Below are 13477 nucleotides of genomic sequence, written 5' to 3'. Positions count from 1 at the left end.
AGAAGAAGAAGAAGAAGAAGAAGAAGAAGAAGAAGAAGAAAAGCAGTAAGAATAAGTGGAGCGAGAAGAAAAACTCCGGTCAAATTATTCTGTCGATATCATTAGTGTATTTTGTAACATATAGTTAATTCATTGATTGGTTGCATGTCTAGTTACATAAAGGAGTTTAATCTTAAAAAATAATCTTCGGGTCGTTTTCAGTTTATCTCCTCATGACTGTGTCGGTACCGAATTCAAAGTTGATTCTTAAAATGAATAATTAGATCTGGTAAAATCAAAACCTTAAGAAAAGAAAACGAAACCCATAATTCTTTCAAGTTCATTTGAATGAGAATACATCAAGTCTGGGCCCCGTTGCACAAAACTTACCATTGATGGTAACTACCATGGAAACCTTGATTTTGATTGGCTGTTGAACCGTGTTACCATGACAGTTGCCAATGATGGCAAATCTACCATCAATGGTAAGTTTTGTGCAACGGGACATTGATCCGGCATCTTGTACTAGCTAGACCTTGGCCTTGGCTGATTAAGGAGTTGAACTCCTTGGTCTCATAATAACTGGTATCCCGTCCTTGTAAAGAACTTGACGCCAGGTGATCGTTTCGTCATCTCATCAAGACTTAAATACTTCCATAAGACAATGAAAATTTTCAATGGATGAAAACAAAAATCACTTTGGCAGTGAGGTATGGGCTATGAGTGACTTGGGGTGCGTTTATGCTCAATTTTGAAGGCAGAATGAGCGACTTGAAACGCCCATCGTAAACGCTTATCATAATCGCAGTTCCACGGTGTACTGTTTATGCTCACTTCTCTGGCTCCTCCGGGCACGATTCTGGCTCTGCAGCTGGATTCGCAAACCTGCACTGCGCATGCTACGTTGACCCCATTTAAACGCGTTAACAAATGATTGTGCGATTATGCTTCTTCAGAATCGCCGATCCAAAACGCACCTTTTTGTGAGTTTACGATCGGCGATTACGATCGCCGTTTTTCGGTGATTCTACAGAAATGAGGAAGGACGCAACCGTGTTTTGAACTAAACGCGTAACAAATGCCTCATTCTGGCTAGAAAAAGTCGAGCATAAACGTACTCTAACTACACTAGTTAAACTGAAGACAAATGGATCGGCGACATACCTTTGAACTGCACTTTGCTCAGGTATTTCTTGAGGAGACCGCCTTGAACAGGTCGCATGCGATCACACAGTCCTGGCGTCTCCACTCCGCACAGGTCCGCATGCATGTCCTTGAGCGCGTAGGCGAAGGCCAGCAGGGCGTCGGCCACGAACTGAAGCTGGAAAAGCTGCTGGTAGTCGTCCAACGAGAGATGGCGACGTTCGTTTCCCGTGCAGCGGCGAGGAAACACGGTGCGATACGGTGGTCGATGAACCACGCGGTTGTGGCTAGCGATGGTATCAGTGTTGGACCACGTGCAGTTGTGTAGGACCTCCCAGTACTCTAAGAACCAGGGGTTACGGCGGTTCGACAATGGGCGCAGACTAGTGAAATACTCGTCAAAACCTATTATGAAGGGGAAATTGGAAAGATAACAGTCATTTTACAACATAATATAACATAAAGAGACAGTAATACGGTTGTCCCTCTTTGTCATCTGGCAGAAATTAAAAATGATATATGAAGATTTTTGGAATGGAACACAGATATTTTACACATATACATGATGTGTGGGGAGGTAAAACAATTATTACATTAGTTTTTCTTGAAATAAATAGATATCAACTTATCAGTCGTAAGTGCTCGATACGAAAATCACAATATAACCTGTCTCTCCACCCCCTTTGCCATAATTAGGTGCCTCCCCCTTTTTCATTGTATTTTAAAACATAATAGTGGACCTTTCATTAATCTGAGTTTTGATTAGCATCTCCTGATATCATAATCCTTTTTGCTTCATGGACAGTCGAGCTAGATTCCATTCTTACCATCGATTGGTTTGGTTGTTGGATGAAACGTAATGGCGCCCTCTAATGCTGCTTCATTGTTGAGTGTCTGATACTGTCTGCCACTCCACGAATCACTGCCGATCCAGATGAAATGATTCTCCACATTCTTCCTCTGAACAGCATGTAATAATCTGGAAACATGGTACTCCTCACTCCAGACTATCACAACTATAAAATAAAATGAGAGATGGGAAGAAAATTGTAACTATTTGCTCACAGAAAACATCGGTCAATTCATTAATCTAAACATTCATTCAATTAAACCTTCGTGATCGTTCATTCACTCATTAGGGACTTTTAGATTTGCGTGGACTGATACGTGTGACGTCCATTCAAGGTAGTGCATTAAAAGGACATCGATCGTAGCAATCCACGTTGTCGTTGAGCAAATCTAAAAGTCCCTATTCATTCGTTCGTTCGTTCGTTCGTCCGTCCGTTCGTTCAATCGTTCATTCATTCATTCATTCGTTTGTTCCTTTATTTATAATAATTATGGGCCTATCCTTACAAAATCAGTCATCGGCTGATAGACACAAATTTTACATAGGTGCTGTATTAAAAGATGGCATTAAAGAATACTGTGCATTCCCCAAACATGACAAGTACAACAAGGATCAACGATTTGCAAATATAATGGGAGATGGATCGTTTACAATAGTGCAGTTAAAATCTAGATATACATAACTTATTATTTACAATTATAAACCTAAGGATAGAAAAGGGGGAAAAGGAAAAGCTGGCGAGGGAAGACGGGAAAAAAGATGAAGAATCTGTTGAGAAAACATTTGGAGGTGGTATAGTGGTTAATTCACTTGACTCTCAATTCAAGGGTTAAGGGTTCGCATCCCAGCCCTCCACTGAAATCCTTTGGCAAAACATTAATCCACATTTGTCAGTCTCCACCCACGTGTAATTGGGTACCTGGCAATAGCGGGGTAATAACCAATTGAAGGGCTCACATGAAGAGCAGTTTTAAAGGGAGTGTGTCATGACGAGTCTATGTGTCTTTCCCGTGGCCCTACCCTGGGTCAGTCGGGTATTATACGACTACGGACAACGCGACCGCAGCATTCGCGTGCGTGCAACATATGCGAAACCGAAGCGTGAGGAGAACTTCGGTCTGTTTCGCCAATGCTAGCGCGCACTGACCCAGTTAATCAAGTACATTCGTTTACGTGCAGTTGTCCAAAAGAAGACGTAGACGGCGTTAACCAGTATTTGCCATGACACACTCCCTTTAATACAGATGTAGCCACCATGGGTAGATAAGACACAATTATATAATTTTGTTTAAACAAGTGAGGAGAGGTTAGTCAGAGATCGTACAAGAGGCCTTCAATTATTTACCCAGAATGTGATGAACATAATCAAGTTTTGTTGAAGTCTGTGAAATGAAATACGAAACGCGTTGAGCTCGTCGAGTTTGCTGATCGCTATGCCATCAACGGTCATGATCAAGTGTCAAATAAGATTCTTTCTTTTGACTTGTCAAAACGAGACAAAATATAGATTAGATTTAGGTTTTGTTTTCGTGCGAAATGCTTCACTAAGGAAAACACAGTTATCTCGTCTAAAATAAAATAGGTTACTATGTTACGTAGTTAAAGGGATTCATGTTTTAAAAAAATAACTTAAAGGTAAAGATCAGTTTTGGAAACGCCCCCCTCTCAACAAATGAAATGGAAGCTCTTATTACCAATCATGTGAAAGAATACGTTTTGACTAATACGTGATCATACAAATGCCGAGAAACCGCTTACTAATTGATATATTAGGTACATTATTATATCTATTTGGACCTGATAGATATAACGCACGTGTGCATAGTCCCATATACATCTTTCTGTGTACAGTGCTTGTAACTTTACCAAGACTAGGCCAAATATCTTATCATTTTAATGATTCCAGAACCTTGCAGTACACACCAATACTCATATGCTAGATGATCAACCTTTCTGATCGATTCCACAACGCCGTTCATCAAAGTTTCTTTCACAATGCAATCGCATGACCATAACTGGTCTTTATCTTTAATTTATCTAGAATTAAACAAAATGAGATGAAACCACGTAAGATTAATTGGGCACACGCCCCAAATCTATAACGGACTGCTTATAACACCACGAATTAATATCTTCGTCGGTTTACACTGTAACCACGGTTACATAAAGATAATTAATCTACATCGTTTGTAATATCACCCTAAAAGCACAATGGGGCACATTCGTAAAGTAAATCCGCTTGGTACAACGTGAAGAGAGAGAGGAAGCGATTTCAATGACAATCAATTTAAAACAAAATATGAATACATAGTCATCATGGCCGCCGTATACGGAAGGGATTTATGTTGGCGATGTTATCTTTTGCATTATTCGTGTCATTGGCAATATATAGTTGATCAATACGAATGATTCGAATTACTACTGTAGACACATTAAAACGCATGCATTTAAGGATTATTAATGCCAGACACGTGATCATACCGAATACTAGCTTCCGCGAATTTTTGAAGCCAAATTTTGATTTAATAACTCATTCAAACTAATCCACGGATTCGATGAAAGCTGCCTCTTTATCGCCTCCCCAAACACATTTTTTATTTATCTTTTGTGTTGTAACTTGTATTCTACATTCGACCTCCTTTAGTAAAAAAAAAAATCCTGTACCCATTTAAACGTATTTTACAATATATTTTTGTTTTTTAAATATTTAAAAACAAATCTGTTCTAGACTATGAGGAAATCGTAATTAATCATTATGTCAGAAAATAACGCCCGATCATTACTATGCGTATGCTCCCATGCATGGCTTAACTTAAGTACCATTCAACTTAAATCTTCTTCCACATATAATATCATTATTCATATCAATGTTTCATTATCTATTCCCGCACATATATCTATTATATTTGCTTGAAACCTTTTTCCAAGGACCCAGCTCTCGTCGCAAAGCAGAGAATAGTTAATGCGTTTATGAGCCACAAACATACATCATATCATACGCCCTTTTGAATCATTCGTTTACTTAAAACATGACACAAGCAGGGAAATAGAAAATATTTATAAAGTAGGTCCTGCTTAATATTTATCATTTACAGAGTTTACGAAGATTTATTTAAGTATTTAAATGTATTATATTTGCTTGAAACCTTTGTCCACGAACCAAGCTCTCGTCACAAAACAGAACTAAGTATCAAATGTATGAATTGAAAGCACAATGTAAGACATAAACCGTGATAATGGCCCTTTGAGCAAGGGCGGAGGAGAGGAACGATCATGATCAGCGTTTCAAACAGAAATGTTATACTACCGATATTAACTGTTCCTGCAGGAACAGTTAATATCGGCCTACTGGAAGAACTTTTGTTAAATAACGACACCCTCACAATGACTCTCTCTCTCCCTCCCTCTCTCTAACCCCCCCCCCCCCCTCTCTCTCTCTCTCTCTCTCTCCCACCTCTCTCTCTCTCTCTCTCTCCCCCTCTCTCTCTCACTCTGACCATTCCTCAATTTCTTGTTGTGACCCCTCCCACTGCTTGCCTTTTCTTCATATTTAAAATAGGGTTCTAGAACACCTACCCCCTGGACAACAACCCCGGTGAACCAACCGTAGGATAACCACCCGTAGGATAACCACCCTCTAGGACGACTACCCCTAGGACACTTACCCCCTGGACAACCACCCCAGATAACTAGCCATCGGATAACCGCCCGTAGGATAACCACCCTCTAGGAAGACTACCCCTAGGACACTTACCCCCTGGACAACCACCCCGGATAACCAACCGTAGGATAACCACCCTCTAGGAAGACTACCCCTATAGGACAACTACCTCCGGACAACTACCCCTAGGATAGTTGTCCAGGGGTAGTTATCCTAGAGGATGGCTGTCGTATAGGGGGTAGTTGTCTGGGGGTAGTTGTCTGGGGTAGTTGTTCTAGGGGCAGTTGTCTAAGGGGGTAGTTGTCTGGGGTAGTTGTCCGGGGGTATTTATCCGAGGGGTGGTTATCTGGGGGTGGTTGTCCAGGGGGTAGGTGTTCGGACACGCTAAAATACACATTAGTCATCCCTCTTTGCCATAGGCAGCGAATATTGCATACGATCGAATAGCCATTATTACCATATCGATCATTTGCTGCATCTATTTTGAAGATTTTGAAGAAACTTATACGACGTAATGTACCGGTTTACTAACCTAATCAATTTGTAAGGGTGTTTCTCTCCTAGGAACCTAGTGACGAGTTATTCCATTAACCTGTTATTGATGTCAGATTCAACTACAACACTTGAAATCCAGTCCGCACATATTACTTGTTGCTATGTCAGGCAAGCCCCGGGAATGTTTTGTGGATTCAAAGATTTTTCAAAATGTATACTTTTGCGTGCGTGCATCTGAGCTTTCTTCGAAACCAATGAATAAAAAGTTTAGTATATTATGTGGTTTGGGGAAACTTCAGGGGAAGTCCCACTGTTAACAAGTCATTATAAAACAAAAGCACTCAATTACCAACAATAATGAATTCCATATAACTCGTTCCCTGCAGTAACACCATAGATTAATTGTTATCCATCTCTCTGTCTCTCTTTCTCTCTTTGTCTCTCTCTCTCTCTCTTTTACAGAAAGCAAGTTCGAATATATCACAGGTACTGTAGGTAAATGCAACCGCTAGATCCCTTCAAAATCCATTTCATTAGGTCCATGCAAATTAATAGTTTGAAGCTAATGACATTCTGGGAGTATTAGGACATGGGAATTGGGTGCCGATGTAATTTCGTTGTCATGGAGACAAGCTGAGTATCTTACTTTCATATCTTTTCAACATTCTTCACCAACATTGATAAGTAGTTTGACAAAGTAGTTTGTTGGTGTTCTAATAATATATAATATATAATATATAATTAGAAACAGTCGATTAATTATATTTTAAAGCTTATGTCTCTTAAATTGCTTCTAGTAGTAGTAGTAGTAGTAGCTCTATACAGAGCGAATTAATTTTTCATTTCTTTTCACATAATATAAACAATGACAGACAGTAATAAACGTAATGATATAGCAGAAATTAGCATTGAAATATCTTTGACATTGTTTTTGGTCATTGTAATGCAAAGCTTGTTAGATGAAGGTTCGACAATAATAATTATACTTTATACATTTATAGCTTACGATGAGTATGCTTTCTTGAATGTACCATTTAATCTATATTGTTTTAACAAAATGTATGTGATACCGTTTTTATGTTTTTTAATTTCTGAATGATAGATAAGTTGAAATGAAAGAAAATAAATATCCTATTTTGTATACCATGATTAGGTGTCAATATTGAATGGGGATCGAATAGCAACAGAAGACTTATCAAGGGCTACAGCCCACAAGTCAGGGGAATGTACAGTCGGTTTCCCGTGTCTTCTGATAGTTTGTTTGAGAATGCAGAGAATGACATTCTCGGTCTCGTGGGCCGTCGGTCTTAAGACTGTCGTGGGCTGTCGGCCGTCCCCTATTCTTGGAAGTCCCCTATTACCTATCGTTATCCTTATAATTAAAACAAACAACGTCCTCACGAATATAAACAAGAATCGTAAAAGAATACTAACGCACTGAAGAAAATGCATCTGTGGTCATGAACGTAACCGATACCTGAAAATGTAGATATTTTTATTCAATTTCAAAGGCGTCGCTTCCATCGTCCACCTATCTATTTAGGCTTACAAATAATAATAACACGTCATCGCTTACAATTTGTGTGCCAGTTTCGCGATTACATCTGGCAAGAAGTTGGGTAAATATTCAAAAAGCCCCTGGAAGGTAGTGTCACCAAAATCTTCGATAACCCATGCATATTTTACAGATTATTCCTTGATGGATTATTTACGAGAAAAGATCGAAGTTGACTAATATTTTAGAAGACTTTGAAAGGGCGATCCGATGTTTCTCTAACACTTTTTAACAACTTAAATTAGATGAAAGCAGACTGCACTGGCGAAAAGGTTGGAGTAAAGATTAAAGGGCAAATACGACGATTCTAAAAGGTCGAACAAGATGAAAAATAGGCCACTCCGAGCTGCCGAGAAAAAAAGATTGGAGTGATTACCATGATTAAACAAAGTGGACAAATAATATGTTTTGACGTTGTTAATCTGGACTCGAAGAATATGTCACTCTTTGGCGTCATTTTGAAAACTTGGTGTTTTTTTAATACACTAAATCATGAATTTCCAGTTATCTCCCAACATGGCCGAGTACTTTTTCCTCGGGGCTAGATAATCTTTCACCTTATTTCTCTCTTTTTGTTGTTGTTCTCTTTAGACAGTGTATGCAGTTGTAATTGAACTAATTGAGAGCAGTTTGAAATCAAATAATGAATATCTGTCATTATAATCATGGACAAATCAAGCCTTGCTATATACCACTGCTGTTATACATCTACATGCATGTACAAAGTGCCCGGGGTTGAAAAGGGACTGTTATGCTTGTTGCACACGTAGCGCCACTTGCTTGGCGTAAGTCTGCGTCAGCGACTGATGCGGTCTGCAATGCGCCATTTTGTGGGTGACATCGACCCCAAAGATAAGCAAATAAAAACAGTTATTTGAAAAGACGAAAAAAACGAAAAAATATTGCAACATGAATTGAGAAAACATTCCGTTGACTTAATTAGTGTCGGATATAAGTAAACAATATTGACAGTAGTGATTAGCGCGGGTGGTAATAATAATGCAATCAACTATATAGACGCCTCGTGTGATACAACAATCATTGCCTTGATTATGACACACATTTCAATTTGATTGTATAGAAATTAAATTTCAATTTGATTGTATAGTAATTAAATAGCAGACGTATACATTCAAACTTTCAAAGGCTGTCGATACTGGGATATAGTTGCACCCCATAATGACGGAATAAATATGTGTCTTATACAATGTGTTTTTCCAACGCCATCCTCCATCCCCCCCCCCCCCCTTATCCTCGTAAAAAAAAAAAAAATCGATGCCCCATTTTCAGATGAACGATATCACCACGACTTAATTGGCAAGATTTAAAACGCGTCTGACCAACACACGTGGATGTAATGGATATGGTGTTTTTAAATAAAACTTGGTCGCAATTAATTAAGCCAGATCAATACGCAACGGACAGAGCGACGGACAGAGCGGGGACAGGGACCTGGGGATTCAAATGTCGGAGATTAAGAAACCATACCGTATAAATATTTACACTTTAGAAAGCATAGTTCCTTGTATTTCTCGTCGGCTTGGTAAAGTCTACCCCCCAAGGGAATGGAATAGGATATCTCCATATTGAATGCGTGGGCGATATCGAATCCGGACGAAAAGAATAGGTGGATTGAGTACGAAAGGAAATATCCGTAAGATTACTCCGACGTGGGTTGTCCGAGGCATTGAATTTCGCAAATCGGACAAACATTATAAACATTATCACATCAATATCGTATAGAGTAATAATCGAATTGGGCATGAAACTAATTTCTTTAGAGTAACTGAGAAGACGGCCGCCCGATATATTGAAAATAAAGTCATAAACTGACAGTGAATCAAACAAAGAGTAACGTCTAAAACGAAGAGACATAACCAGAGGCAAGTTTGTAGCAATTTCTTACCTCTTTCTTTTCATTATGGGTACTTCGTTTAATTCATTATAGAAATGTCTAGCCGAGAATCATGGTCCATCCAATATACTTTGGCTACGGTTTAATCAATAAAAGGTAAAACACTCGCAGATATTTTCAAAAGAACAAATTTGATGTTGTTTAAAAAAAACGTATAAGTGTCCCAGGGATGACTTTTAACTTTGTACTTTACTGCCTATCGACGTGCTCACTACACACGACATAACGTCGCTCATATCCTTTCCAGCCCCACGGCTTAATTTTCAGTTACATTCCTTTTCCTCACTATACATTACACACATTGCGAGTACACCCACATGAACATAAACACACCCACACAGCCACCCACATTCTATAAACGCACTCACTCCTGCACCGACCCATTTAATGTCAAACTACCTGATACATGACCAACTCTTTTAAACGAGTTACATTTCATTTTCTTACTCCACATTACACACATTACGAGTACACCCACATGAACATAAACACACCCACACAGTCACCCACATTCTATAAACGCACTCACTCCTGCACCGACCCATTTAATGTCAAACTACCTGATACATGACCAACTCTTTTAAACGAGTTACATTTCATTTTCTTACTCCACATTACACACATTACGAGTACACCCACATGAACATAAACACACCCACACAGTCACCAACATTCTATAAACGCACTTACTCCTGCACTGACCCATTTAATGTCAAACTACCTGATCCGTGACCAACTCTTTTCAATGAGTTACAATCCTTTTTCTCACTCCATATTACACACATCACGAGTACACCCACATGAACATAAACACACCCACACAGCCACCCACATTATATAAACGCACTCACTCCTGCCAAGACCCATTTAATGTCAAACTACCTGATCCGTGACCAACTCTTTTCAATGAGTTACAGCCCTTTTTCTCACTCAAACTTATACACATTACGAGTACACCCACATGAACATAAACACACTCACACAGCCACCCACATTCTATAAACGCACTCACTTCTACACCGACCCATTTAATTTCAAACTACAAGATCCATCAACCTTCCTTGTATTGTCATGTACTGGGGTGTTCAGATTAGTTGCCAATTTGTAGCATTTCCATCACTGGCAACTCCAGCAAAGGTTAATATTTCACTTGGATTCATTTGTGATGCATTATTCTACTAAATCGGGATGGTTGACCCGTGCTAAAACGGGCATGGAACACATTCAATCTGATTCCTGTTAAATATTGACCTTTTTACAAATATTGGTAAAGCAGTTGGTAACAGGCAATTACATTCGTCCAAAGTGATAGAGCTGAGACATGTTTGCCTTCTGGACCAAAATATCCTTTTTAAACAGAATTTTAATGAAAAGTGTACCCCTGAAAACGATGTTATGAAACACGAGAGAAGCACTGCTGCCACTATTGTAACCGTGAGATATCAATGTTGAGAGTGGTTCAAAATTGTTGTGTGTCTTTTCTAAAACACTTAAATCAACCACAGACTAATAGAGAAATTGTGATTACAACTTTATGCATTTTCCAGTTTTTAAGATGTTTTAATGATGTTTTAAAAAAATGTTGTACAAAATTTTGCTTCAGCAAAATGCTCTCTCCCTCTTGCGTTCTCTTTCTGCTTTAATAACCTGGTTCACCAGTCCTTTTCATGACGCCACGAAATATTACCTTTCTCCCTTAAATCTATCTACTTATCTTCCTAACAATATCAAGTAATCCTCTTTAGGACCTAACCGATATATTACTTGTCCTCGCTCCATTTTCAGTATCATCTTTTAAACCAAATAGTCCTTTTTAAAGATTACACACATGGTGAAACCGCAAACGTAATGAATGCTTCACAAACAGCCAGGCAAAACTTGATCTTTAGAGATTACAAGACAGTATGCTTCATTATCATGTCACGTCTTTTGTTCTAATAACGAGGTTGTGTTTTTTAACGATCAAATTTTTTTTCACGTAAAATCAATGATCTTTAATTACTGCTGAGATTAATCCTTACATTTCTATTACACTTTCTCCATTCCTTTAATCAGGTTGACTAGATAGGCAATCCATCAAATTCTCCTCCTTTCAATAGTTCATCCTAACGCATTCTCCTCTCCTACCTCACAATGAAAATCCTTAAAGGCATACTTTAACAATGTTTCCAGTTTTACAAAACTGAGATGCATGGCCCTACGTGTGATCAGTGTCTGTGATATGGTGTAATACTGAAGCCCTATATAAACAAATTGCGCTCAAAATTATCATGAAGTGCCTCAAGAAAATACAAATTTTTGTGTGGCCAGTTTATGGGATTCCTGACTGACCTAATGGGTTATAATTATGATTGCAGCAAGAGCTAAATCCAGGATTTTGTTTAGAATCTGAGGCAAACATACCCAACCCCTTTAAAGATGACGTCACCTTTCGTATCACCCATAACACCTCCAATCAAGACTGCCATACACGGCTAAATCCATAGATGTTAATATAACAACCAACCACTCCAGGGTTGTTACACCAATATATTTTCTTACTGCATCTTCAAATTTGTGATTTTCTTTCAAAATCTTCACAGAAATATGATTTGTTTCAATGGAATCAACTTTTTCATTCATGGGACTTTTCTACGAAGCGAACAAAGAAATAGTGAACGGAAAGTGAATGGGCTTTTTAATTAATTGTCAAATGATTCGACCTACTGTCGATTGTGTCAATTTTTTTACAATTTGGGTTGATTTTAAGGTCGTACTTTTACTAATTGACTTTTCGAGTGTCGAGTTCTCTCACTGCACGATATCTTTGCATAGATCGATAGGGGATAGAGGCAATCGACCCACGTGATGTAACTCATATATTGGATAGCCCCCACGCTCCAGACGACAGTCGATATCTCGTCTGCAAACATCGCCTATTATTTTACCGCTCAAAGTCCCTTTCCGAGTCGACCAAGACGCACTCTACATGCTTGGGGTAATTGTTCTTTCTTTCTTTTCATTCCCAGTATTTGTTCTTTCCTAGTTCTTCTTGTTGACTTCTTCAATTATTTATCCATTTTCTCCAATCACTGTAAATGATTTGCTTAGGCATGTTCATTTCATCTGTTCGACAGACACTTTCAAATCAATATTTGCATTGATTTGGTCTTGGGCAATTCCAATCGTTACAGAATGACATTCACAAAGAATTTCCCAATTTAAAAGAAGAATATTATGACCACCAGAATTGATGTCTAAACATTAATGGAACAATTCATAAATTAGTATAGTTTAATTTATAACTGTTGAGATTCCTATCAAGAAATCAACACATTTATGAAATAATTATTGAATATTATATAGGTTTGTTGCGGAATGACATGACTTGCCTGAAAATATTTTTTGGAAAAAAATTATACAAGCCCAATCAAGGAGGTGTAAAATAGCAATGAACATAAAACACAAACAAAAATTGTTTTGTTTGAATAAACTAGCCTAAAATGTTCGACAAGCTGGTATATTATGAAAGGTGATTTGTGGCTAAAGTAACAGTAATTACGTCATGCTATTTTCATGTTTAACCTTCATGATCATCCGTCTTTCTCTCGCAATATTTATGTATTTCCTCCTGAATGACTTAACTTTGACGTAACTCGAGTCTTACAATATTCATTCAATGTCTAATCAAATTGACGCACCCCAAAGGTGTTGAATAATACATCATTTTGTAACTCCTCCATTAAAATGAATGACGTAAGCAAGTATTCCTCTTGGCTTTACAAGTCAGAAATCAGATGATAAATTGTGCACTAGGTTGATTTTCTAAGATAGCTTATGGAGAACCCACGGCTAATAATTCATCAAAGCTTTGATTATGATCAGTATGCCTTACATTAC

General features: G+C 38.3%; 1 protein-coding gene across 1 annotated transcript in view; it reads right to left on the bottom strand.

Moving 5' to 3' along the window:
• The window catches only part of LOC583252 (metabotropic glutamate receptor 8), a 75897-nt gene that overhangs the window by 2465 nt on the left and 59955 nt on the right, over nucleotides 1–13477 (bottom strand). The window contains exons 3-4 of the mRNA XM_030987413.1: nucleotides 1950–2138; nucleotides 1144–1527 (exon numbers count right to left, since the gene is read on the bottom strand). Of these exons, the coding sequence (XP_030843273.1) occupies nucleotides 1144–1527; nucleotides 1950–2138 (573 nt within the window). The remainder of the gene's footprint in view (nucleotides 1–1143; nucleotides 1528–1949; nucleotides 2139–13477) is intronic.

The sequence above is a fragment of the Strongylocentrotus purpuratus genome, unplaced genomic scaffold (assembly GCF_000002235.5).
Source record: "Strongylocentrotus purpuratus isolate Spur 01 unplaced genomic scaffold, Spur_5.0 spur5_scaffold_16, whole genome shotgun sequence".
NCBI lineage: Eukaryota > Metazoa > Echinodermata > Echinoidea > Camarodonta > Strongylocentrotidae > Strongylocentrotus > Strongylocentrotus purpuratus.
The sequence above is the reverse complement of the archived record's forward strand: the minus strand, read 5'-3'. Positions and strand labels throughout refer to the sequence as shown.